Source organism: Suillus subalutaceus, assembly GCF_016647625.1.
Source record: "Suillus subalutaceus strain FC151 chromosome Unknown DFJ58scaffold_178, whole genome shotgun sequence".
In the NCBI taxonomy this organism is placed as follows: domain Eukaryota; kingdom Fungi; phylum Basidiomycota; class Agaricomycetes; order Boletales; family Suillaceae; genus Suillus; species Suillus subalutaceus.
In genome coordinates, this window is record NW_024540427.1 from 29,182 (window position 1) to 51,601 (window position 22,420).

Consider the following 22,420-nt stretch of genomic DNA (forward strand, 5'->3'; position numbering starts at 1 on the left):
TAAAGAGGTTTAGATCACCGGCTTGTATGGCAAAGCATAAGAAAGCAGTGTGGGAGGTTGCAACGTTTGAGCGGAGTCCAGGATGTTTGGGTCGGAGAAAAAGACAGAAATCATGCGTGCGCTGTCAAACTCAACTTCGATTGATAATTATGGCCAACGAATTCGCAGTTATCGCTCTTTTCATACGAAGGTCTGCTCATCGTAGAGCTCGACATCATGAAGTTTCGGACGATGAAAGGAAACGCGCGCGGCGTCACTTAAAGTCACGTTTTCGAATTTTATTTCAAGTCCCACGTTGATTTTCTCCCAGTTGTGCCTTCACTCCATCATTTATACTTAAAAAACTACCTTTTTCTTCGTCAGACTCTTCAAGACCTTTGAGATATCAATTTTGGTATCAAACCGATATCGTCAAATCAAATAATTTAAAGCACCGGAGCGTAGGAGACGTGTTCTGAGCGGCGACGATCGGAAAACCAAGCAATTTCGAGCGGAGTGAGCAACCACTTTCTTCCCTTTCCTTCCTTCCATCTGTCTCCTCTACTGGAGCCTATTATCTGTCTGCTTCACAAAATACCGGCTCGATCAAAAACTCAACATGGTTCCCGTTCTGCAGGTCCGTGACTATTCGCTCGCCCATAGAGAACACATTTCTGTGAGGAGCGCTGGGCAAAATTCTTGTCCCCAATGGCAAGCGATCAAGCCAAGAACGCTGGCGCTGTGGCACAGGAACATCACATGCCACCATACCAAGCATACGGTACCTACTCTCCACCTTTCCCGGTCTACTATGATCCGAGCCATCCTGAACCAAACGGCGCGCCACATCCAGCACCCCCGTACATCTATCATTATCCGCCTCCAGGGATGATGTACCCTTATCCTCCTCCTGGTAGGTCTAGTTTCGCGGCGCCGTTCTCTGTTGTTCTCTCTTACGTTAGAGGCTCGTAGGATTTCCGCCTTACGCACCCCCTCCCCAAACTAACTTTCAGCGCGTTAAGCGTAAGCAAGTCAAGATGGCGGTACGTTGACGTACATTTTTACGCCCATTTTCTAAATTAATTATGATATTATGTCAGTGTACTAACTGCGCGAATGCCTGCAAGCGGTGTGATGAGCATCGTCCATGTGAACGTTGCGTCAAATATGGTATCCCAGAAACGTGCGTTGATGGTGTGCGGAAGGAGCGACAGAAGGGAATAAAGCGGGGTCCCTACAAGCGCAAAAACAAGTCCGGCGGCAGCGACACTGCTACCTCACCTACTCATAATGCCACTTTCGAGAGTACGTTATAAAACCATCAATCTGCATTTTTTTTCCTCATCGGCAGGATTGACAGCTTTCTCGGCCACCCCAACTGAAGCAAACGGAGACTCAGCTTGGCAGCCGTCGAACGGTGTAGCACCAGGTTCTGCGACCGCAACTCCTGCACCTTCCTCGATACCATCCTTTCCTCCTCCACCACCAGAAGGGGGATATTATCCTCCCCCATATTTCTATCCTCCCCCTCCTGGTTTTGTACCACCCCCTGAGGGTCAGGTGCCCGTGGAAGGGTCCCCAAATTCTGGCGGACCTCCTCCGATGATGCCTTACTATATGCCTCCTCCTGGATACTATGGACCACCATATTACGGCCCTCCTGGCGTGCCGCCGCCCACCATGGATCCAGCTCAGGCTGAGCTTCAAAGGACATCTGGCCCGCCTGTAGATCATGATCCCGACGTTGAAGAAATCCCGCCGCCTGCTCCCAAGACAAATTCGAAGAAGAGATCAAGAGTGGGAAAAGAGGGGCAGCCGAAGGCAAAGAAGACTAAGGTTGCTGCTGTTGTGCAAGAGTCTTCAACTTCCAGTGGAACGACGGGAGGGAGCGACCAGGCTTCAGAACCTGGACATGGCAGCCCAGCTGAGATTGGTGATACATGAATATCACTGGATCTCCTCTTACTGCACACAGTTCCCTGCTTTCGCACCGCTATTATCTCTTTTTTTCTTTTTTTTGTGATCTCTGCTTTCTCGTTGTTCAGTTTCAAATGCAAGTTCGATGTGATTCTGTTTTGCCTCCTACGTACTTCTGAAAACTTTCAGACACTCCGACGCTCTTTGACCACCAACAAGGTCTCGATGAGGATGATAACATGTGGAGAGGATGTAGATTGTGTGACGGGATCCTGTTTATGGTCAAAAAGCCGCCGGAGGCAAAGTATGCTGTCATTCTCGAACACCCCGTACGTTAATGATTTGTTACTCCCACAGTCAAAAATTTTGGACGTCCCTGGATTTTCTATTTTTTTTTCTTTCTTTTTGCCCTTTGGAATTACGGTTTCTGCTTCTTGTACGTTCATGACCTATCGATCATCCTATGCTCCCCGCCTTCCTGCTTTCACTTAATATATGATTGGGTGGTATTTATTATTGTAGGATATGTTGAACGTTGAAGCAACATGATGGTGACGGTCGTCCGTGGTTACCGAAGTTGATTTTCAAAAGTGATAGTCAAATACCATAGGAATTGCAATTCAGACATAATAATTACCTTGCTCGCCTCGGCAACGTTTCATGCACATCCAAAATTCAAGGGTTCATCGCAACGTGATGGCACCGCCACAACACACAAGTCGACATTCACAGACTCACGTTCCTCGACTCGTTAGTCTGCGCAAATAGGTTGGGTGACAAGGCCTTCAAATAAAAAATCGGGCGCCAAAATACAAGAAAGCGGAAAAACATCAGACAAAGAAAAAGCGCAGGCAAAATTTCTTCCCCAACGAATGAACAGGTGACCGGCTATGTCCGGGCGTTTGTTTATTTCAGAAGGTGTTGCCAAACAATCGCTTAAATTTTGAGTGACTTCAAAACTCGAAAACTGGTTGTGTCCGTCTAAGCTTCCTCTTCAGCATCTTCTGTACTTTGCCTTTCTCGCGCAATATGTCTGTTCTCCGTGCCCTTCGTCAGGTTACTGCATCCTCATCAGCGGGCTGTTGCTCGTCCTGTGGCTCGCTTCGGCTCCCTGCGCCTTGCGACTGTGCAAGCTTGCTCCTCGGGCTTCCATGACTGCTGCGAGAGCTTTCTCGGCATCTGTATGTCGTTTTTCGGAGGGTTCGAGTGAGCTTGGTCAGTTTTTTCGATGAACCAGTACTAACACTTGTTTGGTACCGACAGCTGACGTCGTCCTCTCACAAAAACTTGCCGAGGAACTCAAGTATGAGAAAGAGGCTGTCGCTGACGCGCCAGAAGAGCCTGAGTTCTTGAAGACATTCAAGGAGGAGGGTATCTGGGAGGTATGTGTTATGCAGAGCAGATCATAGGCTTGTTCCTCAGACCTCGCGCACAGATCCAGGACGTCGCCGGTAACGATGAGGTCACTCTCGTACGGAAATTTGGCAATGAGACGTAGGTGAAAAATTATACCGTTTGGCATGTACTGATATGTTTTTAGTATTCGTATGATGTTCTCCATTGCCGATATTCAAAATGCTGAGGAAGAGCCGGAATACGAGCAGGAAGCAGCTGAAGGTGGAGAGGAGCAGCCTCTCCACTCGTACCCCATCCGCTCTTCATTCTCCATCACAAAGGTATGGCCTCACGTGAAACATTCTTGTGCTTGTACTTATATTGGGTGTAGGCTAATGGCAAGGGGTCCATCAACATTGACACTATGTGCCAAGAGGGCGCGTTCATCATTGACAACATGTCCTACTATCGTGATGCACAGCTTGGCACCGAGCTTACTGCCGAGGCCGACTGGAAACGCCGTGGTTTGTACATCGGTCCTCAATTTGATACTCTCGACGTTTCCGTCCAGGAAGAAATTGAGAAGTGGCTACAGGAGAGGGGTATTAATGAGAACCTTGCCATGTTCGTTCCTGAATATTCTGAATACAAAGAGCAGAAGGTTAGTGGTCGTCTGCCTGTCCATTTTTTGCAGGACCCTTATCAGCTTTCCTTCACAGGAATACGTGAGGTGGTTGGAAAATGTGAAGAACTTCGTGGATGCATAGGCATGTAGTTCTTGCTCCCACTGCTTTTATGACCCCCCAAAAGCCATCCCTGTCATCTGCATGACCTTGCACGCATCTTTACACGTACAACCATACATTTATTAGCTGTTGTCTCCCCCCTCAGTCCCTCACTAGCATCTAATGTTACTCAATGCTAATTGCTCTTGCTTATAAAAGTCTATTGCCGACATGTTGTCTTCAAGTCTCAGCGAGATCAATTATATTCATTTCTACATACCAAGTGGTCCACTAACATCAGAGTTATGTTTCTAGCAGTGATTGTCAAATCGTGTGACTGTATAGGCCGTTCTATCACTACGAAGTGGGCTCGGAGCGCCGAGGCAATTCAAGCATGTTTCTCGCCACTTGTACGACCTTCCAGACTTTCAAATGGACCTTCACAGATCGCTTACGTGGCGATCTAACTCAAAGTGGATGACCCATTCCCTCGCCACATCATTAATGCCGTCATCTTCCAGACTCTATGATACATCCCCGTATACCGACGGGAACCTTCAACAAATTCGCCGAGCTCAACGGAGGTCTCGTCACCAACGTACTCATCACCATTACCTCATGATACTCGTGAGCATCATGCCCTAGCCTTTAACCATTGAGTTACAAATGTTTGCCGCGTCATGCAGGGCCCATCTACACGCCTTCAGACATGCTACTATCAGTATCATCGCCTCTGTCGAAGTTGTCGCGTGAGGAATTTGGTGCCTTGCGAGCTGCAGAGCCAGAAGCAGCGCAAATCACACGGAATGGAATATGAGCTTTGGCCCGTACTGGCCCAGGAACCCTCGTAGACGCTCTCAATTCCCCTTGCGGTCGCATTCGAGCATTTCTGAATCTGAAAGGGAGGAACACGGATAGATGAAGTAACACGTAGCAACACACATACCTGTCCGAGTCGACCGACTTCATCGCTCGTTATGAATCAAGGATACCCCAAGATTTATGACAACCACTTACACCCTCCAGTTTGTATTTTGTAAATGGACACGTCGTAGTCCCGTACTGACAGCAAATGTATCGTATTCCACCCGGATGGAACTCTTTCAATTCAGCAGGCAGTTCCCTCTAGGCAAACCACAGAAGGAAGACAGTCCTTATTGTGCTACAGATCATGTTGCATGGATCTAATGTTTTGAGCCGACCCCCAGAGTCCTTCGGAGGTGCATATCTGAGAAAGACCATCGATTTCTTCGCAGCAGAGATGGCCTGGGGATGTGGAAGCAAAATGGATGGTCTACTCCGAATGATTCGATCCTGAGAGACCTCAGATGAACGAAACTAATAGCAAGAAATGCCTAATAGTTATCCATTACAAAATAAGTAAATGAAGGATAGAAAAAATGTGCATAGCGGTGAGTAGCCCTTCTCAAAGTCAAACAAACATGTATAAATGAAAAATAAGCCTACACCTTGATCTGAATCAATCCCTTCAACCACCTCGCCCACTCACCAACATCTGCAGCACGTGTGTAACCAATGCTGGCTACTGCTAGGCTCACCACCAGGAGGAGCCATTTGGAGTTGCGCCTCCGTTCGATCAATCCCTTAAGGGGGCTTGTTCAATAAGCCAAGCTCGTAAGTACTAGATATTGCGAATACGTACGTGGCCATTTGCCGACATGCTGGGACGGGGTGGGAGTTTGACACCGAGACGTTTGAGAGAAGCTATTTTCCCGGACTGGAACTTATGGTAAGGGGAGTGCTGCGAGGTACAAATCATCAAAACTTACAGTGTAAGGAGGAAACCTTGCTCCTAGGATATTGTCAATCCTGTAATATGTCACATGTGAGCAAGCGGACTAAATGAAAAGCAAAGAACGAACCATCCGGGGGAGTCAAGAGAGGCACGTAGGTGCGTGAACATGTCGAAAGTGAAACCACGTGTGTGATACCCAGCTAGAAGATGCAATCAGTGATGACTTGCTTGAGAGAAGGATGGACTGACATCCGCTGGGGCCAATACCGCCGAATGGCAATCCATCAGCTAAGGCACTATCAGTCGGTTATCCTCATTGGGAACATTGTAAAACGTACTGGCGCAGTGTACCATCACATCATTGGCGACGGCTGAACCACTCTGAGTATTGTCAAACACTGACCAAGAATGTCAACGACGATAGCTTGATAGACGATCGAAAATAAAACGCACCCTTGTTCTTGAAGGCCGCATCGGACGAGAAACAGTACAAAGCGAGCGGATGGTCGCTGACAGAATTTAGTCTGATATTAACATGTAAATAGAAGGTTAACTCACTGAGCATTGATGTATGCAATTGCTTCATTGACATCATCCACGGGCATAATAGGCAAGATCGGCCCGAATAACTCACTTCACAATCAGTCAGACGTGCTTGAAAATACTCCAACAGACAGATGTATACGCACTCGCTCATTAAGGAATCTCCATCTTTGACACCCTTGACCACCGTAGGGGCTATAAATTTGCGCGACTCATCGGTCTGCCCGCCAAAGGCGATGGTGCCGGAAGTGTTGTCGAGCAGATTCTTAAGACGATGGAAGTGCTCAAGGTTAATGATACGAGAGAGATCCGGAGTGGTGGTAGCGCCAGAAGGATAGAATTCGTCGTGTCTGCGGACGTGGTACGATACAGATTGAGCATAATGTATATAAGGTTGTGATGAGGTACGCACGCATCTTTGAGGGCCTTTACGAACGCGTCTTCGGAAGAGCGCGGGACGAGGACGTAGTCTGGTGCGACGCAGGTCTGACCTGCATTAGCGCACTTGCCCCACATAATACGGCGTGCAGCAATCTTGAAGTCACATCTAGCATCGATGACAACGGGGGACTTCCCTCCGAGCTAGGAAGACATTGGTACCAGTACATCCCACTGAAAGTGTGGATTTACCTCGAGACTGATAGGTGAAAGAGTCTTCGCAGCAGCTACACCTATAATCTTTCCTACACGTCCGCTCCCGGTGTACAGGACTAGTCGTCTCGCATCATAATTTCGACAACAAAAAAAGTAAATTGCACATACCGTGGCCCCATGGGTATTCCATGAGCTGTATGACATGATGAGCACCCAGTCCATACATGACAGAAGTGAATAACACACCTTGCTGGTCTCAGGAACAGCACCTAACACGACTCTAATGACATCATTGTCCAGATACTTTGGAATGAGTTCCGCGATGAGGCCGCTTATAGCGGGGCACAATTCAGACGGTTTGAGAACGACACAATTGCCAGCAGCAATTGCTCCAATCTTGGTAGGGAAACGATGAACTGCGGGCCCGATACAAGACAAAAAGGAACATACGATAGGTCCAAGAGAAAGCCATATAGGATAGTTGAATGGGCTGATGGACAACACGACACCCTTTGGTTCCTTGCGAATAACTGGGCGGAAAGCAGCAAATTTGATGTTGAAAGGTGCTTTTTCGGTTCGAGCCCACTTGTCCACCCGGTCATAAGCGACCTTACAGTCACTAATAGTTGAGTCAAGCTCGAGGCTGAAACGCAGGTAAGTGAGTTTCATACACGGTAACCAAAACAGTGCTTACAATGAAGCTTCTAGCGGAGGTCTCCCAAGGTCAATGGCAAGGGCCTCCTTGAAACGTTCAAGGTTGTCCTGCAGAAGGTAAGCCAATTGCAGGATCTGAACCTTTCTGAATGCAATGGGTTTAGTTTTGCCTGACCGAAAGGTCTTGTTGAGAGTGGAGTAAATCTAGAGCGCGTTCTGTGAGCTACAAAACAGTAATTTGGTTTGCAAGCCTCGCACCTCGTCGATTTCTTCGAACGTCGTGAATTTTAATTCAGGTGCCATGCTTGATGTGATGGCTGTACACCAGGAGTGAACACGTTCTATAGTTACGTTGTCATTAGCATATACACAATATAGAGTCCCAGATCGAGGCTTTGCAACGTGTTACGAATGGTTTAGGAACAGACACAAATCTATCCACGTATGACACCAGTTCCACCCCGCCAATCACTGTTCAGAAGGACTTACAGTCTCTCACACAAATAATATTGAGTCCCCAAGGATCTACGGCTTTTCTGCGATTCGAACAGGAAAATATCTGAGGCTATATAATGGGAGGTGACCGCAATAAGCGAAAAGGAACGAAAAGAATCAGCTGGGAGTACTAGTGCTTTGACTCTGAGTTATGATGGGAAATAATATTTTGTCCCGGCACAACCGGCTACTACGTTGCAAAACACGGTCATCGTTGTGGGCATACCTATTTTGTAAGTCTGCCAGTAGAACTGGCGGAACTTGGCAGAAGAACCATGCCATATATTCCACCAGTAGTGACTGTGTGGCAGGCGGCAGAATTAATTGCAACACTCGAAGTACTTGTGCTACTGTGAGACCACTATATGGCGAGTCCCAGTACTTGCAAATATTATTGTAGTCCGTGGTCATTCTATCAATACTATTGCTCCCGACACTAATCCCTCGTCAACGCGCAGTCGCCGCAGTTTCGCAAACTCCAATGCTTTCCCTTCTAATGCTTCCGTCCCATTCCAGCCCATTTCACATCCCAAGCCAAATTCTCCGTGCATCGTTCTGTCCCCATATGAGATTCATTTATAAATACTATCGTTCCGGGTGTTTTGAAAACCTGCGATCATCGACCCAGGTTCACTGAAGGAGTAAGTTAAAGGAACGACCATCTTCATTGGTCTGTCTACGTAGGGGAGACTAGTAGATATGCGCTGCTCTGCCAACTTGGCACAGGCTCTAGTTCAGGTTCCTATAACCCCTAGTACCTAGGTGCCATCGGTGTCACATTAATATTGGCAATATGAGTGGTCTCGCAGTGCCAGCGCCGTGCCAGTCAAACCGTGACGTTGCCCAACTTGATGAACGTTCGGTTCCGTTCGAAGAACCATTTTAACCAGTCTTTCTGTCATATTTATGATAGTCCCAGTGCTGTAGTCTCTGCTGTCGATGACCATTGCAATGAACGTGAGCAATTAAACGTTGGAGGAGTGAGGAAATCGTCTGGAGACATTCCGTCGCAGTGATTGTTGAAGCCCTCCGGGCGGACGGAGGAGACATTCCTATACGAGTATCTGCTGTTCCTGTACGTGCATATCGGTCGACACGATCACAAGCTGCTTGAAATCACATGTCAGGGATATTTGCAGCCATCCGACGACTATCAGAATCAGCCGCAGCCACATTGAACTGGTGGCTTCACCGTCGGCTTGAAGGTTTACATCGGGTTGGCTAATGCCAGGATATAGGCGACAACTACCTCACGGAACCAAGCGATGGAGGTCGTGGACGCGATCGACTATGTATGAGTGTAGTCCACCAATTCAGATAAGCATTTCTACCCCAGTTGTTATCCTTCCGGACAACAGGAGGACTTGCTGAAGGCTGCTTAAGATAGAGACCACGAAACGTGAATTAGGATAAGTCACTGACTGATTGAATCGGCGATTGATCCAACGAGGGTAATGAATAGAGAATAACCAGCAAGGGCTAGTGACCCAACAGTTATTACAGCAGACATGCTGTACTGTGCCCAAAAGGGGAGCTGAGCAAGATATGGTAGTAGCCATGCACTGAAATCTTGTAAAAATTTGGACCACCCGAAAACTCTTCGCAGATAGAGGTGTAGTGAGTAGGGGCGTCCCGACGCAGCAAAGTAGCCCCTCGTGGCTATGAAGATATGATCCGACAAAGATTCCCGTGTCTGTCAAGGTAGGCGCCAAGATGACCGGAAGAGTTGCGGATCCGGACAAGAAGAAGAGGAGACGCACAAATGCTGCGATTGAGCGGTTTGGCGGTGACTCACGTCATTCCCATTTCAGTGGAGAGCGATGGGGTCCTTGTCAACGGGACAAGGAATCGGAGTTCTCGCTCTCAAAATATTGTCACTTTCGACACGTCGGCGCTTTGCCTTTGTAGGTGAAAGTTACAGCGCCAACTTTGTCTTTGGCGTTGTACAAGGGCGATCTGCCTCCGTGAAGATCCTACTCGATAGACAGCCCCCTCCTCTTTGCCTTCGAGGTTGGTCTGGGATTTCCCTTGCGTCTTGGTCCGTGCCGGGTCCAACAGTGGGTTACAACCATGCTGATATCTCATGAGGATTCGCAAGGTGCCATCGTGAAAAGAACGCGTGGGTACAGTATATCCGATGGAAGATTCGCCGACGAGGAACGAAAGACGCATATAATCGTGTTATTTTCTTAGGGCGGGGTGCAAGTGGGTGTGAGGCTATATCGGCATTATCGGGTGCCACTAGGTCTCGAAGCTTAATGTTTAGCTTGAGAGTCCAGGGTCTAACATTGATATTGTATGTGTATGAGTGCCGTGAGGTGTTGTGAGGTGTTGTACATGTAGCCTGTGGTTAATTTGCCCCACATAGTATTTAAGACTAGTTAAGATCGTGGATAACTATTGTTGCCAGGTACTAAGTACTATAATTAGTTCTCACTGAAGCTGCAAGCGCTGAAACAATATTACATACAGTGCTTGACACGGGGGCAACTTCATATTCAACCAGGATCTAGTGGGAGGTTTCTTGTAGCATCGTACATAATTGAGATCCGAGGCATCACATCGCTATCGGAACCGGACTCACTTGTCTAGAATGTCTTCCTCTTTTCCCTTCGCGAAAATCGTGGAGGTTGTGCACGCCCGCGTGCTTGTCGATCCAGGGACCAACTCTAAAGGACGAGTAGCCACTGGCAAATGTCTACGCAAGGGCAGTGGGGCCGCTAGCGCCGCCAACCATAAGGCGCCATCAGAACGCCCGGCTTCCACCGACATAGCAAGTGAGATAATCGGCTCGATTAGATCACCGTTACTCGCTGGAAAGAGTTCCTAAGTGCTGGCGCTCGCTATTGTGATTCCTAGTCTCTGACCTAGTACTGTGCGTCCTTGGCCACCGCGATAAAGCGATGACGAAACTGTTTGACAGTCGGTACAGCGCTCAGTCAAGCACTAAACATGGAACATACACTTAATGAACCACATCAAACTATGCGTGTTCAGACTGCGGACCGATCTCTTTGATTCCATATATGGTCATTCCATAGCCTTGCACCAAGTCCCTGACGGAAATGTATTGCGGTCGTACTTCATACAGATCAAGGGAAAGGTACTGCGCTCTTGATGAATGTCGTCACTTGTGTGATCGAATGCAGTTGTTTTGATGCGGTCACAAGTATACAAAGCACAGGAAAAACCATAGTCGTGTGACCATATTTTTTCATGAGTCGACGCAGCGACGCATACTACAACTGATTGCAGAACGCTAGGCTAGACTGTCCTAAAAAAAGAAAAGATAAGTCGGCGACAAGTCAGAACGCGAACTCTCAACGTCAACTCTCGACAATCAATCCATGGGACGTCACATACCCAGACATTCATGATATCTGATCGGACATTGCAATTCAACCGACGTATCCTGTTTTATTTTTGACGATATTCTGGCCTAGTTCTGTCTCGTATCTGATGAATGAAGCAGTACATACTGATTGTGTTTGATCCATACCTGTAGGAAGATGTTTGGGGCACTGCAGCGAGGGCGGGGATGGACTCGTCGTCATCGATCGTTGAACGTAACGATTGTTAATTGTTGGGAATGCATTTCCTACGCTTCTTCGGCTGCAGCAGGAACGAGTTGTATGTATTGGTGTTTGGTTTGGTTAGGGCATTCAGGTGCCCAATTGCAAGCGCATGTCCGAATAGCTGCAGACGGCTTCCCGGATGCCGGTGAATAATAAAATTGCCCGTAATTCTTATTGACGCCGAACCTGCAGGTAAGGGTCCCAGTGTGGGACGGGTCTAATAGCAATCCTATCCTCCTCAACTGGAGGTAGGCTTAATTAACAATAGGCTGCACTATTAAATTAGCAGTCAGAAGAGTTAATATTATGGAGGCCGCGGGTTTCATGCACGATCGCAGAACGCGACCTTGACTTGGAACTAGTACTTACTGATAGGCTAGCTGAGTGCCACACTGTCACGGTGGACCTATATGATCTCAAAGTTCCCTTCGCATAAGAAGCGGGCAGGTGCCGTTAATAAAAACGGTACCCAGGACCTGCGGAAATGGATGAGAACGCGGATGGTAACATGTGGCGGAAGTGGCAAACGTCTGACATGTCGGTTCCAACTTCCCGCTGAAACCGAAACAAACAAATGTCGCAGTACTCTATAGTACTACATAATGCAGATTACCTTTTTTCCAGGATCTGCGACCCACGGCAAAAACCACTCAATATCGTCGGTCCGATCGGCATCGGAGAGAGCAAGTGGTGAAAAAACTCTATAATTAAGCTCGTGTTTGGTCCGACTACTAGAAGAGACATAAGGGGGACATAAGATAGCAGATAGCACACAGTAGGCTGGAACCCCTTTGGATGATGTACCTCGCAGTAGGCCATTATCATGCTTTTTTGTGGAGCAAAATGTCTCCTGTACCAAATGCCCGCAGGTGCCGCCTGAAATTTCTGCAACGTACAGCGAAAAGAACTCAGACTGAGGAGTAAATCGGACCGATCGGCATTGGGAAGCCAAAGGTTTGGATCTGGCTACACATGTTGGGATTTTCAAGGTAGCTCCGCTCCATGCCGACTGCGTGAACACTACTGGTCACGATCGATGATCTGAGCTCCTCAGTCCAATGACAAATTTCACACTTCAGCTTTACAAACAAACGTAGTCTAACTCGTCTTGATGTTGACCCCGGAGTACATAGATCTTGTGATTTGGTTCATGTCACAACCGTGGCACACGGTCCATGATGTAATGTAAAATCGCAAATACTGTCTTGGACTTGTCTAGGGTGAACACGTTGCTTCGTGCCACTGGGCCAAGTACCACTGCCGTTAAAACCGAAGCTTGGTCGGAGCCAAGAGTCCACGTAGCGTAAACTTGGCGCTTCGAAGTAGCACTTGGATAATTGGTTGTGAGTAAGAGCTTGGACTTGGCAACTTATTGTGAGCCCGTGGGGTACGACAAGGACGGGTCCTTCGGTCGAATCGACTATCATCTACGGTGATAAAGCGCATACAGGTCTATAACAGGTACTTTTTATTAGCCTGAGCCTGCGATAGCGGCACAAGGAAGGATACGGAACGGCAGTGTCAGTACGACAGTTGCCGAGATTTAAAAACTATTATTACGATTCTGACTAAATTAGGTTGGAACCTCCGTATTTGGCTTTGTTTTGCTCGTTTTGATCGCTTTGATTTTGCTCCCAAATATAAAGTCCGTTCAACGACGGGGCTGACATTCTTCCCACTTCCTCATCCTCCTTGATCCACCCCGTCAATTCTCCTTTCAAAAGTGCCCGAGACACTATAGATATTTCTATAGGGCTTTCCCCTCCTCCCCCCTCTGCATCGTTTTCCATGTCCGATTCAAGCGTGGCCAAGGAGCCTGGTCCACAAGGCGAAGAGTCGCTTGTTGTCAACTCTCCAGATGAGAAGAAGAAAAGAGAGTACAAGGAATTCGGTCATGAAGAAGAGAAAGCAACTCGTAGGCTTTCACCTTCTTACAGTACTCCCTGATCTTACGTTACTTCTATTTCTATCTTTATCGCCGCAGATGCCAATGTTGACATGTCATTGGTGAGTAGTCGCCGCGCCTCCAACTAATATTAATTAATTTCTAACCCGTCGTTAGATTGAGTTGAAAGCGGAGGACCTTTATGACAAAGAAAAGGTCGACCTCGAGACCATCGTTATCGAGGATGTTTTCAAGCTCCTTCAATGTGACGAGAATGGTCTCGTTGACGAAGAAGCACTTCGTCGTATCGAACTTTTTGGTCCTAACAAGCTTGAGCAGGAAGAACAAAATGCGTTCTTACAGGCATGTCATGCAGCACACTTTTGGAGCGCCTCCTCTTACCTCTGTTCAATAGTTCTTGGGTTTCATGTGGAATCCCTTATCCTGGGTCATGGAGGGCGCTGCGCTCGTCGCCATTGTATTATCAAACGGTAGTGGTCAACCACCAGACTGGGAGGATTTCATCGGTATCGTTCTTCTCCTCTTCGTTAACTCCGCCATCGGTTTCTATGAAGAACGCAACGCTGGTAATGCCGTCAAGGCACTTATGGATTCCCTCGCCCCAAAAGCAAAAGTCAAGCGTAACGGTTCTTGGTTGGAAATCGAATCAGCTGGCCTCGTTCCTGGTGATATGATCTCTTTCAAGATCGGTGATATTGTTCCCGCAGACTGTCGTTTGACGGAAGCCATCAACGTCTCTATTGACCAGGCTGCCCTTACGGGCGAGTCTCTTCCTCAGAGCAAGAAGTTAGGTGACCAGTGTTTCTCGTACGTCGTCTTCGGTTTAGCACAGTACTTGGCATTAAAATATACTCTCAGGGGTTCGACTTGCAAGCAGGGTGAGGCAGAAGGTGTCGTCATTTCCACTGGCGCCAACACTTTCTTCGGCCGGGCTGCTTCCCTCGTGGGCCAAGACGATGACACTACGGGTCATTTGCAGAAGATCCTTGCCCAGATTGGCTCATTCTGCTTGGTATCGATCGGCATCTTCGTTCTCGCGGAGATTTTCGTACTCTATGCAGGCTTCCGCTATAGCTATCGTCGTGGTCTCAACAACATATTGGTGCTCCTGATCGGTGGTATCCCCATTGCCATGCCAACTGTCTTATCCGTCACCCTTGCCGTGGGTGCTCAACAACTCGCTAAGCACAAAGCCATTGTTACCCGTATCACCGCTATCGAAGAGTTGGCCGGTGTCACCATCCTTTGCTCCGACAAGACGGGTACGTTGACGACGAACAAACTTACCATCGACAGGGCCACCGTTCGCACATACGGCCCCTTCTCTGTTGATGACATCATGCTCCTCGCTGCCTACGCTTCCCGTACCGAGAACCAGGATGCTATCGACTCGGCTGTTGTTCAGGCTCTCGGTGATGCCTCCCGCGCTCGTGCTGGCATCAAACTCCTTGACTTCAAGCCTTTCAACCCTGTCGACAAACGCACAGAGATCACTTACCGTGAAGAGTCGTCCGGCAAGTTGAAGCGCGTTACCAAGGGTATGACCGGTATGATCATCGAACTTTGCACACGCAACAAGACCGAGGAACTTGAGAACAAACTTGAAGCTGATGTTGAGGAATTCGCCACTCGTGGTCTTCGTGCCCTCGCTGTCGCATATGAGGAGATCGACGGCCAAGACCCAGAAGGTGAAGGGAACGGTTTCGAGCTCATTGGTCTTCTTGCCATCTTCGACCCCCCTCGTGATGACACCAAGCAGACCATCGATGATGCTCTTGCTCTCGGCGTGAAAGTGAAGATGGTGACAGGTGACCAGCTTGCAATTGCGAAGGAGACTGGACGCCGTCTTGGTCTCGGTGACCACATGTATCCCGCCAAGGTTCTCAAGGACGGTCCTGCTCCTGGTAGCAAACACTTGTCACTTGACGAGATGATTTTGGATGCTGATGGTTTCGCTGGTGTATTCCCTGAGCACAAGTATGAGATCGTTAAGCGCCTCCAGGGTCTTGGCCACTTGTGTGCCATGACTGGTGACGGTGCTAACGACGCTCCCGCTCTCTCCCGTGCCAATGTTGGTATCGCCGTTGAGGGTGCTACAGACGCTGCTCGTGGCGCTGCTGATATTGTGCTGACTGAGCCTGGTCTTTCCACCATCGTCCACGCCATTCGTGGTTCACGTGTCATCTTCCAGCGTATGCGCAACTATTCTATATACGCTTGCGCTGTCACCATCCGTATCGTCGTCTGCTTCGCTATCCTTGCCTTCGCGTACAAGTTCGACTTCCCTCCCTTCATGGTCCTGATCATTGCTCTGCTGAATGATGGTACCATTATGACGCTCTCAGTTGACCGTGTCTTGCCCTCAATGACGCCTGATTCTTGGGACCTCGCTGAGATCTTCGCGTACGCCGTTGCCTATGGTATCTACTTGACTGCCTCGACGTAAGCAATACTTTTTATCTGCATTGGCGTTGGACTAAATCATATCCTGTAGTGTCGCTCTTGTTTCCATCATCATGGGGACCACATTCTTCTACGACAAATTCGGTGTCACCTTCAGTGGCAATCCATCTCCTAGCAGTTCCAATGATTATCAGCTCCACATGATCGTCTACCTCCAAGTTGCTATCATCTCGCAAGCGCTGATTTTTGTCACCCGTTCGCACGGTTTCTTCTTTATGGAACGCCCTTCTTTCGCTCTCTTGGGAGCATTCTGCATCGCGCAGCTGATATCCTCGATTATCGCTGCCTACGCCGATTTTGGCTTCACGCAGATCGCGCCGATCTCAGGTGGATGGATTGGTATTGTGTGGGTTTGGGTACGTATACGTGTCAAGTGTTCTTTCTGTGCCTTTGTTCACTCATGAATCCATAGAATCTTGTTTGGTTTGCCCCTCTCGACTGGATCAAATTTGCAATGAAGGCCACCGTTATCAAGAAGCTCCGCCAGCGTCACGAGGCAGCACAAGCAGAACAGGCCATCACCGGTGTCCCCATCACTCGCACCCAATCCCGCGTTGCTTCGATCCACGAATCGTTATACTCGAACCGTGTGTCCTTCATCCGACGTGCTGCTCGCAAGGTTGGTTTCGGATCCAAGGTTACGATGAAGCCCGAGGAGCTTCAACGCTTCAGCAGTATTCAAGCACAACGTACGGGTGCGACACTCGCTCGCAATCCCAGTCGTACTGCTGCTGCATAGACTTAGTGAGCTGTAGAATGGGGATGCCTGTTTCGAGATTATCTGCAGCAAAGCAAAACACATGGAACGATGTCATCTGTAATCTAGATATTATCAAGGCCCGCCGTCTTTCGCATGTGGTGTCATCCCTCTCTTTGCCTATTCCTACTCATTTCATGTCATCATCACACGTACATATAAGTATACGCATGGCATTGGATCTGGATACCTCGTGCCCTTTTCGTTGGTTGCTCTTGGTTCATTTTTTCTGTGGATCAGGTCGGCCGATGTGTGTTTACTTTTTCCGACTTTCGAGACCCACACTCCTTTTTTCGCGCTATTCTCCATAGCTAATGATTGATCGCTCGGGCAGTAGTGGGGCCTAATTAGCGCTACTCTTATAGATTCCTGCATGTGCGTTCGATGTTTATGATTCATGAAATGCCTACACAGTACATATGTATGCCGTAATTACAACATAACTTAAGACATATACGTCCCTCCATAGAAGGCAATGGCTAAGCGCTGAGCACCCCGACAGGATGATGGTCCATCAATATCAAGGTCTACTTATTGATATATCAGTGGTCTGTTAGAAATAATGATTGAAATTTTGATCTGGATACGCTTGCGACGCTGTCAACGTGTTTTGCTATGCACGGCTGTGCGTGACAACAAGGGAGACCGCCGGAGACCGTCAAATCTGGCTGGCTCCTTCGGACCTCGAGGCATCGCCTTTCCGGTCGTAGAGGAAACCGAAACTAATATTATGGTCTATTCTCGAGATTTTCTGAATTTCAGGGATGTTCAAGTTAGTACATATTCTTGTGTCAGATGCAATACATCAGATGCGGGAATCCCTGTCATGATATAAGGTGTGTGTGAGTGCGAGGAGAACGTTACGCCCCTGCCAGTGCGAGCAACTAACCCCGAATCAAACGCCCACATCAGGTAAGATGCGCATATGCGTACAATCAAATCAGGGGAACAGAAACAATGGAAATAACAGAGATACAATCAAATCTTGTACCTGCCAGCCAACAGCCTCTTAACAGCATACTATGATATGGGAACTATGATACAGGTCACCGCTCAAAAGATTGACGAACAAAATTGTGGAAAAAAATGCGCATGCATGTCACTGTCATGCGCCACTCGGGGTATTTACTGATGAGCACATATCACCGCGGTCATCCTTGGAGATATGGCAGGAGGAAAAAACCAGCGAATAAGCATAGTCTGGGAAGATGGTTCGTTGTCTCTCTGAAGGGCTCGAAGAATCGGACTGTGATTCCGAATTGTCACGGTATCTTGGGGTGATGCACGACTCCGAGGACTCATGTTTTCGTGGGACTTGCCAGGTGCTGACAACGTCAAAACAAGGGTACCTGACACCAGCTCTGCTAGTCCATCCGGATCTGACCGTGGTTATTCGGTCGAACGTCGGGAATCGATGGCGCACTGAGTCCTCATGAGCTCGGAACCCGGTCCTGCGCCACCAGTGATTATGCAAAGGAAGTACAACCTGGTTCCTGGGACGGAATGTGAAAGCATGGTGTCGTGAGGCTCGGTCCAAGAGTCTTCCCCATTATTTTTATAGCGGACACGAGGGCATTCAACGCTACGGACTGCTCTCATCGCTCTTTATGAGGGGAAATCCGAGATAAGCAGAATCCTACGATGGGATGATATCGACGTCCATGGAATCGGGAAACAGAGGTTCTCGTATCGCAGGGTCCTAGGCTACATCAGCGAAAGGCTCTCCAGTCCGTGTCCCATGCCCATGTTGACATCTAGGCCATTCATAGCATCTCAATCGGATGCGTGGGAGATACCAAACGTCGACTTTTCATAGCTCTATCTGCCGAGGCGTGGCCCAGCCTCTTTTCGTGAAGATGCTATATGTGGGAAGCCAGTTTGTGTCGGGACTCGGGGTAGCGCATGTCGTTTGCCTTGTGTTTACGACCCACGTAGGCTTCATGATTGTTCGCAACTTCACACATCTATCTTCAAATGTTTTTTTGGCCACCTGCCTGTTTCTCGTAGAAACACGCTGAAAATACTAGAATTCTAAAGTAACGCTCGACTACTTATTCATCGGATACCATTTCAAACCAGACAGGACGTGGGCGACCAGTCAGTGTCGGTGTCATCATGAAGACCCGACGCAAAGTTAACCGCAAAGGAAAGTATTTGAATGCGAGGGCCGGCTTACAACTGGTCGGCCTGTGAGGGATTGGGACCTGCCCGCGAAGGACCAGGTTACGAGAAACTAGCGCGTGAACCCGAGGAAGGCCCATTTATCGACGCTTAAGTCTTTGATCTTTGTAAATGTGTATAATCACAAAAATGGCGTCTTCGTAGATGCTTTCTTGTTCTTTAGAGGACGGACAGGTGGTGCAGTCACGTAGTTCCTGAAAAAATGAGTCGATGCAAGACAAAGAAGCATGCTGCTACTTCCACGGCTGCAAATTTGTGGTCAAGGAGTTTCGCGCGGATTTCCACCACCACCATTGCAAGTCATGTCGTCCCTGCTGTTGCTCCAGCCAACAGCATCGGAATGAAGTGGATAGGGTAGTCGCGAGAAGGTGTTTCCGTATCATTGCACTGGTAACTTGTCGACCGAAATTGTAGCGTTGAAACCATTTCATTTTAGCTTGAAGTTGGACTGCATGACAAACTATTGGATTGGTTGACAACTGTGCAAGTTTTTTGTCACTTCATTCGACATCTTGTGGCGCCATCTTAGAAAGCTCAGAGCTATGAACCTCGATCTGGCACCCCAAACCTTGTCGTTTGAGTGATGGGTGCCTCATCGCTGTTCAGGGGGATATTAACATCCTAAGTGGTAATAAGAAGGACGATCGGGTGATGTTGGAGCATGGGCTAGTGTGGGTAACTTGAGTTGTTGGCACGAGTTAGGCCCAAGCGTTACTAACTTATCTGCCACAGTACCTCTTCCCACTAAGGTCCGAATCGTCAATTCCGAATAAACATGCGGCAGAGTTAATTCCGAAGCTGAAACGATACGAATATTAACGACGGCCAAGATCGGAACCTTAGCTATCGTGTGTCATTGAGTTCAGGCTAACGATTCCGGTCTGTGGATGTCCGTTCGAGTGGTCCTTGCCGCGGAGAATTGATCACTTGGTCTCCTGTGATAATTATTAGCACAATATTAATAACTTGCTGAGGCACCTGGCCTAGAGACTGGAGGTAGCATGCAGCATGATGCAGGTCGTTGGAAATGCGTTTGTCAGCTGGCATGCATACTGTAAGTACTTAGTAAGCATGCTTTGAAGTTCGCACACGACAAATTTACTGTGATTCCTCGCTCTGCAGTGACGGTTGTTTAAAACTTAACTTTTAACACATACTGAAGAACAAGTTCTTCATTGTCATTGACGTTGAATACTGCATCAGTCAACGAAAATTTGATTGAAACTTGATTGCACAACACAAACCTTGTTGTAAAACAGCAACTATCTGCAACTACTCGAAATCAAGTAAGTACTTCGATGCTTTCAATTCAACTTCATGCTCGACGAAGCTCAAGCGCTCACAGGCGGCCAGTATTCACAATGCACGTCGTAATTGTGCCCACCCTCAAGCCAATCAAGCCCAGCTACGAATTCGATGGTGCAGCTACTTGCCAGATTCAAGCATGATTGCGACTAAGCAACGCATCATGATGACTTGAGTTGTTATCGATTATCTCCTGGTCACTGGGATGCAAGCAGATTGCCACTTTATTTCCGCTGTCTGAGACTATTTTTCTGGTATCAGTGTGATCCTTTGGGGTCGGTGACCCTATGCCAGATATGTCTCGTCATGAGCCATTCATCGATCCTAATGGCCGTATCCTCGCAAGCGCAATTGATGCGCACGTGCAAGTCTGTGCATGTCATGTAGAAGGGCTGGTCGAGATACTGACATTCTGGAATATTCGGTTACCGTGCCCTCGGATATGTCTGCGACTCTCCGGAGTGAGACTTCGAATTCCTGAACTCGAAAGGAGGTTAAGTTCTTGGCTTCGATATTGGCTGTGAAATGTATGGGAGTAAACTCTGTTATTGATTAGAATATTGACCGGGACACCCAGAAGCCCCACCCTGTCTAACTTCATGCCAGATTACTGCAGTCGTGCTGCGGTTTGCGCAAGGTTTGCAGCACAGTACTGTCTGCTTCGCTTGATGCTCTTGCATGTCGAATTCATTGTCTTGGCATAGGTTGAATTACCAAGAAGTCGTTCGTGCGCTGGGCGGACGGCGTCGATGTCGCCGCTAGTCACCTCCCACGGATTGCTATTGCTGAACATTGGTGGCTTTGCCATGTAAGCTCTGTCTCTGGCTTATAGGAATCTTACAAAAGCCCAGTACTATACTTGTTGCAGACCCGGCGTTTTGGCAACTAAGCTATCACCTGTGACATGGCATCTTAGCTGACTTCCTTGTGTCGTCTTTAAGTACTTCGAGCTGCTGCCACATCTCAGTCATCAACCAGCAACTTCCAAGCTATGTCGCGATCTTGGATTGGTCCTGGTGTGGCCTACCTCACTCGGGGTTTGCTTTCTGTCATTTTTCCGACCGCTTCTTCCGTCATCATTACGGAACGTATGGCCTCTACAGGGTCTTCGAGTCTCTCCATGGCTTTTGTCGGTGGTGGTTTTGGGTGCAGCGTCTCTGGCTTTGCAGCTTATGTCGAGATATCGCAGCGACGAAAGGTCACTCGACTTGGTGCTAGACTCATTCCTGGTGTCCAGGGCAAATGGCTTGGAAATCTGGACAAGATGGTCCAGAGGTCCGAGAACAAATACCTTGGTATAGTTCCCATTTCACGCATTTCATGTTCGTGCTTTACCTTTCTGTCCTGGACGATTTATGCTGGACGAGATCAAGGAACTTGGGCCGACTCATAATTTTCGGAGGACGACATCCTGACACGGAGTCCCAACACATAAAGGTATCTCCAATTTATATTCGAAGACATTAATACAACCTAGCTCCACGCAGACCATTCTCGCAATTGATTTTCATGCGAGGTACGTTCTCAGGCTACCTCAAAGATGCTAGACTTGAGCAACAAGCTTTCAGGGATACCACACATGACAACACATGGACGTCCCCAAAACTTGGGAGGAAGCTAGCGTTGGAGTTCGATCCGGATAGATAGCTCGACGAGCGCGTGCAGAAATATCTGCTTCACAATCCCTTCATTTTCCTTCTATTTAATACAGGGCCGAGGATCTGCTCTGGGCAACAAGTACGTCGCTCATGGAGTTCCTCATTACCGCCACCCATCTCATACCCACTGTTTGTCCCAGGGGAAGTCTGTATGTGTTTGATTCGATCGTTAAGATTCATCGCATGACTACTTGATCAATTCATTATGCACAGGAGAACTGATCTATGGGGACCAGATGGTAAGAAGCTTGAATTTCGTCTACATAAAAATTCCGTGTTCCTATTTCGTACTTTAGTTTGCCTACAACGAAATGTCCAATATGCTCATTCGCTTGCTGCAATTTTTTTCCGCGATTACACTGGCCCCTGAGCACGCAATGCATCCACCTGCGTGGTGGGCTGAGAAAGATGGTCGGCAGGCAATCGAGCGGTTCAGGCCGAGAAACCACTTGACATTTTATACCAAGGCAGGTCTCTCTGACATGCTTTGCAGCCATCTAACTAGGTTCTCCCTGGCAGGATGGTATGTGGGTCAAGATGGAAGCTGTAGATGATATCGAAGTCATACACTGACCAA

The 22,420-nt window shown here is 48.1% G+C and overlaps 6 protein-coding genes across 6 annotated transcripts; 5 read left to right on the forward strand and 1 right to left on the reverse strand.

The window, feature by feature from the left end:
* Window positions 1-687: 687 nt before the first annotated feature.
* DFJ58DRAFT_734486 (uncharacterized protein) lies at window positions 688-1,923 on the forward strand (the record flags this gene model as incomplete). Its single annotated transcript, XM_041386489.1, has 4 exons — window positions 688-892; window positions 952-1,022; window positions 1,080-1,284; window positions 1,340-1,923. 4 exons carry the CDS (start codon window positions 688-690, stop codon window positions 1,921-1,923), a joined length of 1,065 nt encoding a protein of 354 aa, XP_041237488.1.
* Window positions 1,924-2,850: 927 nt separating this feature from the next.
* On the forward strand, window positions 2,851-4,270 carry DFJ58DRAFT_816408 (mitochondrial glycoprotein). The gene is made up of 6 exons (XM_041391751.1): window positions 2,851-3,102; window positions 3,160-3,278; window positions 3,332-3,390; window positions 3,437-3,572; window positions 3,623-3,892; window positions 3,951-4,270. Exons 1-6 carry the CDS (start codon window positions 3,048-3,050, stop codon window positions 3,996-3,998), a joined length of 687 nt encoding a protein of 228 aa, XP_041237489.1. The 5' UTR covers window positions 2,851-3,047; the 3' UTR covers window positions 3,999-4,270.
* Window positions 4,271-5,346: 1,076 nt separating this feature from the next.
* DFJ58DRAFT_149673 (Aldehyde/histidinol dehydrogenase) lies at window positions 5,347-7,972 on the reverse strand. Its single transcript, XM_041378894.1, has 16 exons — window positions 7,762-7,972; window positions 7,544-7,707; window positions 7,300-7,492; window positions 7,096-7,245; window positions 7,018-7,042; window positions 6,886-6,965; window positions 6,668-6,837; window positions 6,402-6,605; window positions 6,271-6,345; window positions 6,166-6,221; window positions 6,051-6,110; window positions 5,962-6,000; window positions 5,840-5,912; window positions 5,747-5,786; window positions 5,620-5,694; window positions 5,347-5,560 (listed from the first exon to the last, which is right to left on the reverse strand). The coding sequence occupies exons 1-16, from the start codon at window positions 7,804-7,806 to the stop codon at window positions 5,420-5,422; spliced, it is 1,590 nt and encodes a 529-aa protein (XP_041237490.1). The 5' UTR covers window positions 7,807-7,972; the 3' UTR covers window positions 5,347-5,419.
* Window positions 7,973-13,081: 5,109 nt separating this feature from the next.
* On the forward strand, window positions 13,082-16,681 carry DFJ58DRAFT_863155 (plasma membrane H+-transporting ATPase; the record flags this gene model as incomplete). The annotated part of the gene is made up of 7 exons (XM_041394094.1): window positions 13,082-13,488; window positions 13,558-13,580; window positions 13,636-13,887; window positions 13,916-14,286; window positions 14,338-15,921; window positions 15,974-16,298; window positions 16,355-16,681. Exons 1-7 carry the CDS (start codon window positions 13,362-13,364, stop codon window positions 16,679-16,681), a joined length of 3,009 nt encoding a protein of 1,002 aa, XP_041237491.1. The 5' UTR covers window positions 13,082-13,361.
* A 4,352-nt stretch (window positions 16,682-21,033) lies between these two features.
* Window positions 21,034-21,949, forward strand: DFJ58DRAFT_749553 (uncharacterized protein). Its single transcript, XM_041387666.1, has 2 exons — window positions 21,034-21,701; window positions 21,754-21,949. Exon 1 carries the CDS (start codon window positions 21,177-21,179, stop codon window positions 21,576-21,578), a length of 402 nt encoding a protein of 133 aa, XP_041237492.1. The 5' UTR covers window positions 21,034-21,176; the 3' UTR covers window positions 21,579-21,701; window positions 21,754-21,949.
* On the forward strand, window positions 21,833-22,397 carry DFJ58DRAFT_669085 (uncharacterized protein; the record flags this gene model as incomplete). Its single annotated transcript, XM_041382758.1, has 2 exons — window positions 21,833-21,922; window positions 22,140-22,397. Coding segments are annotated over 2 exons (348 nt in total), but the record flags the coding sequence as incomplete, so codon positions are not given.
* Window positions 22,398-22,420: the final 23 nt, after the last annotated feature.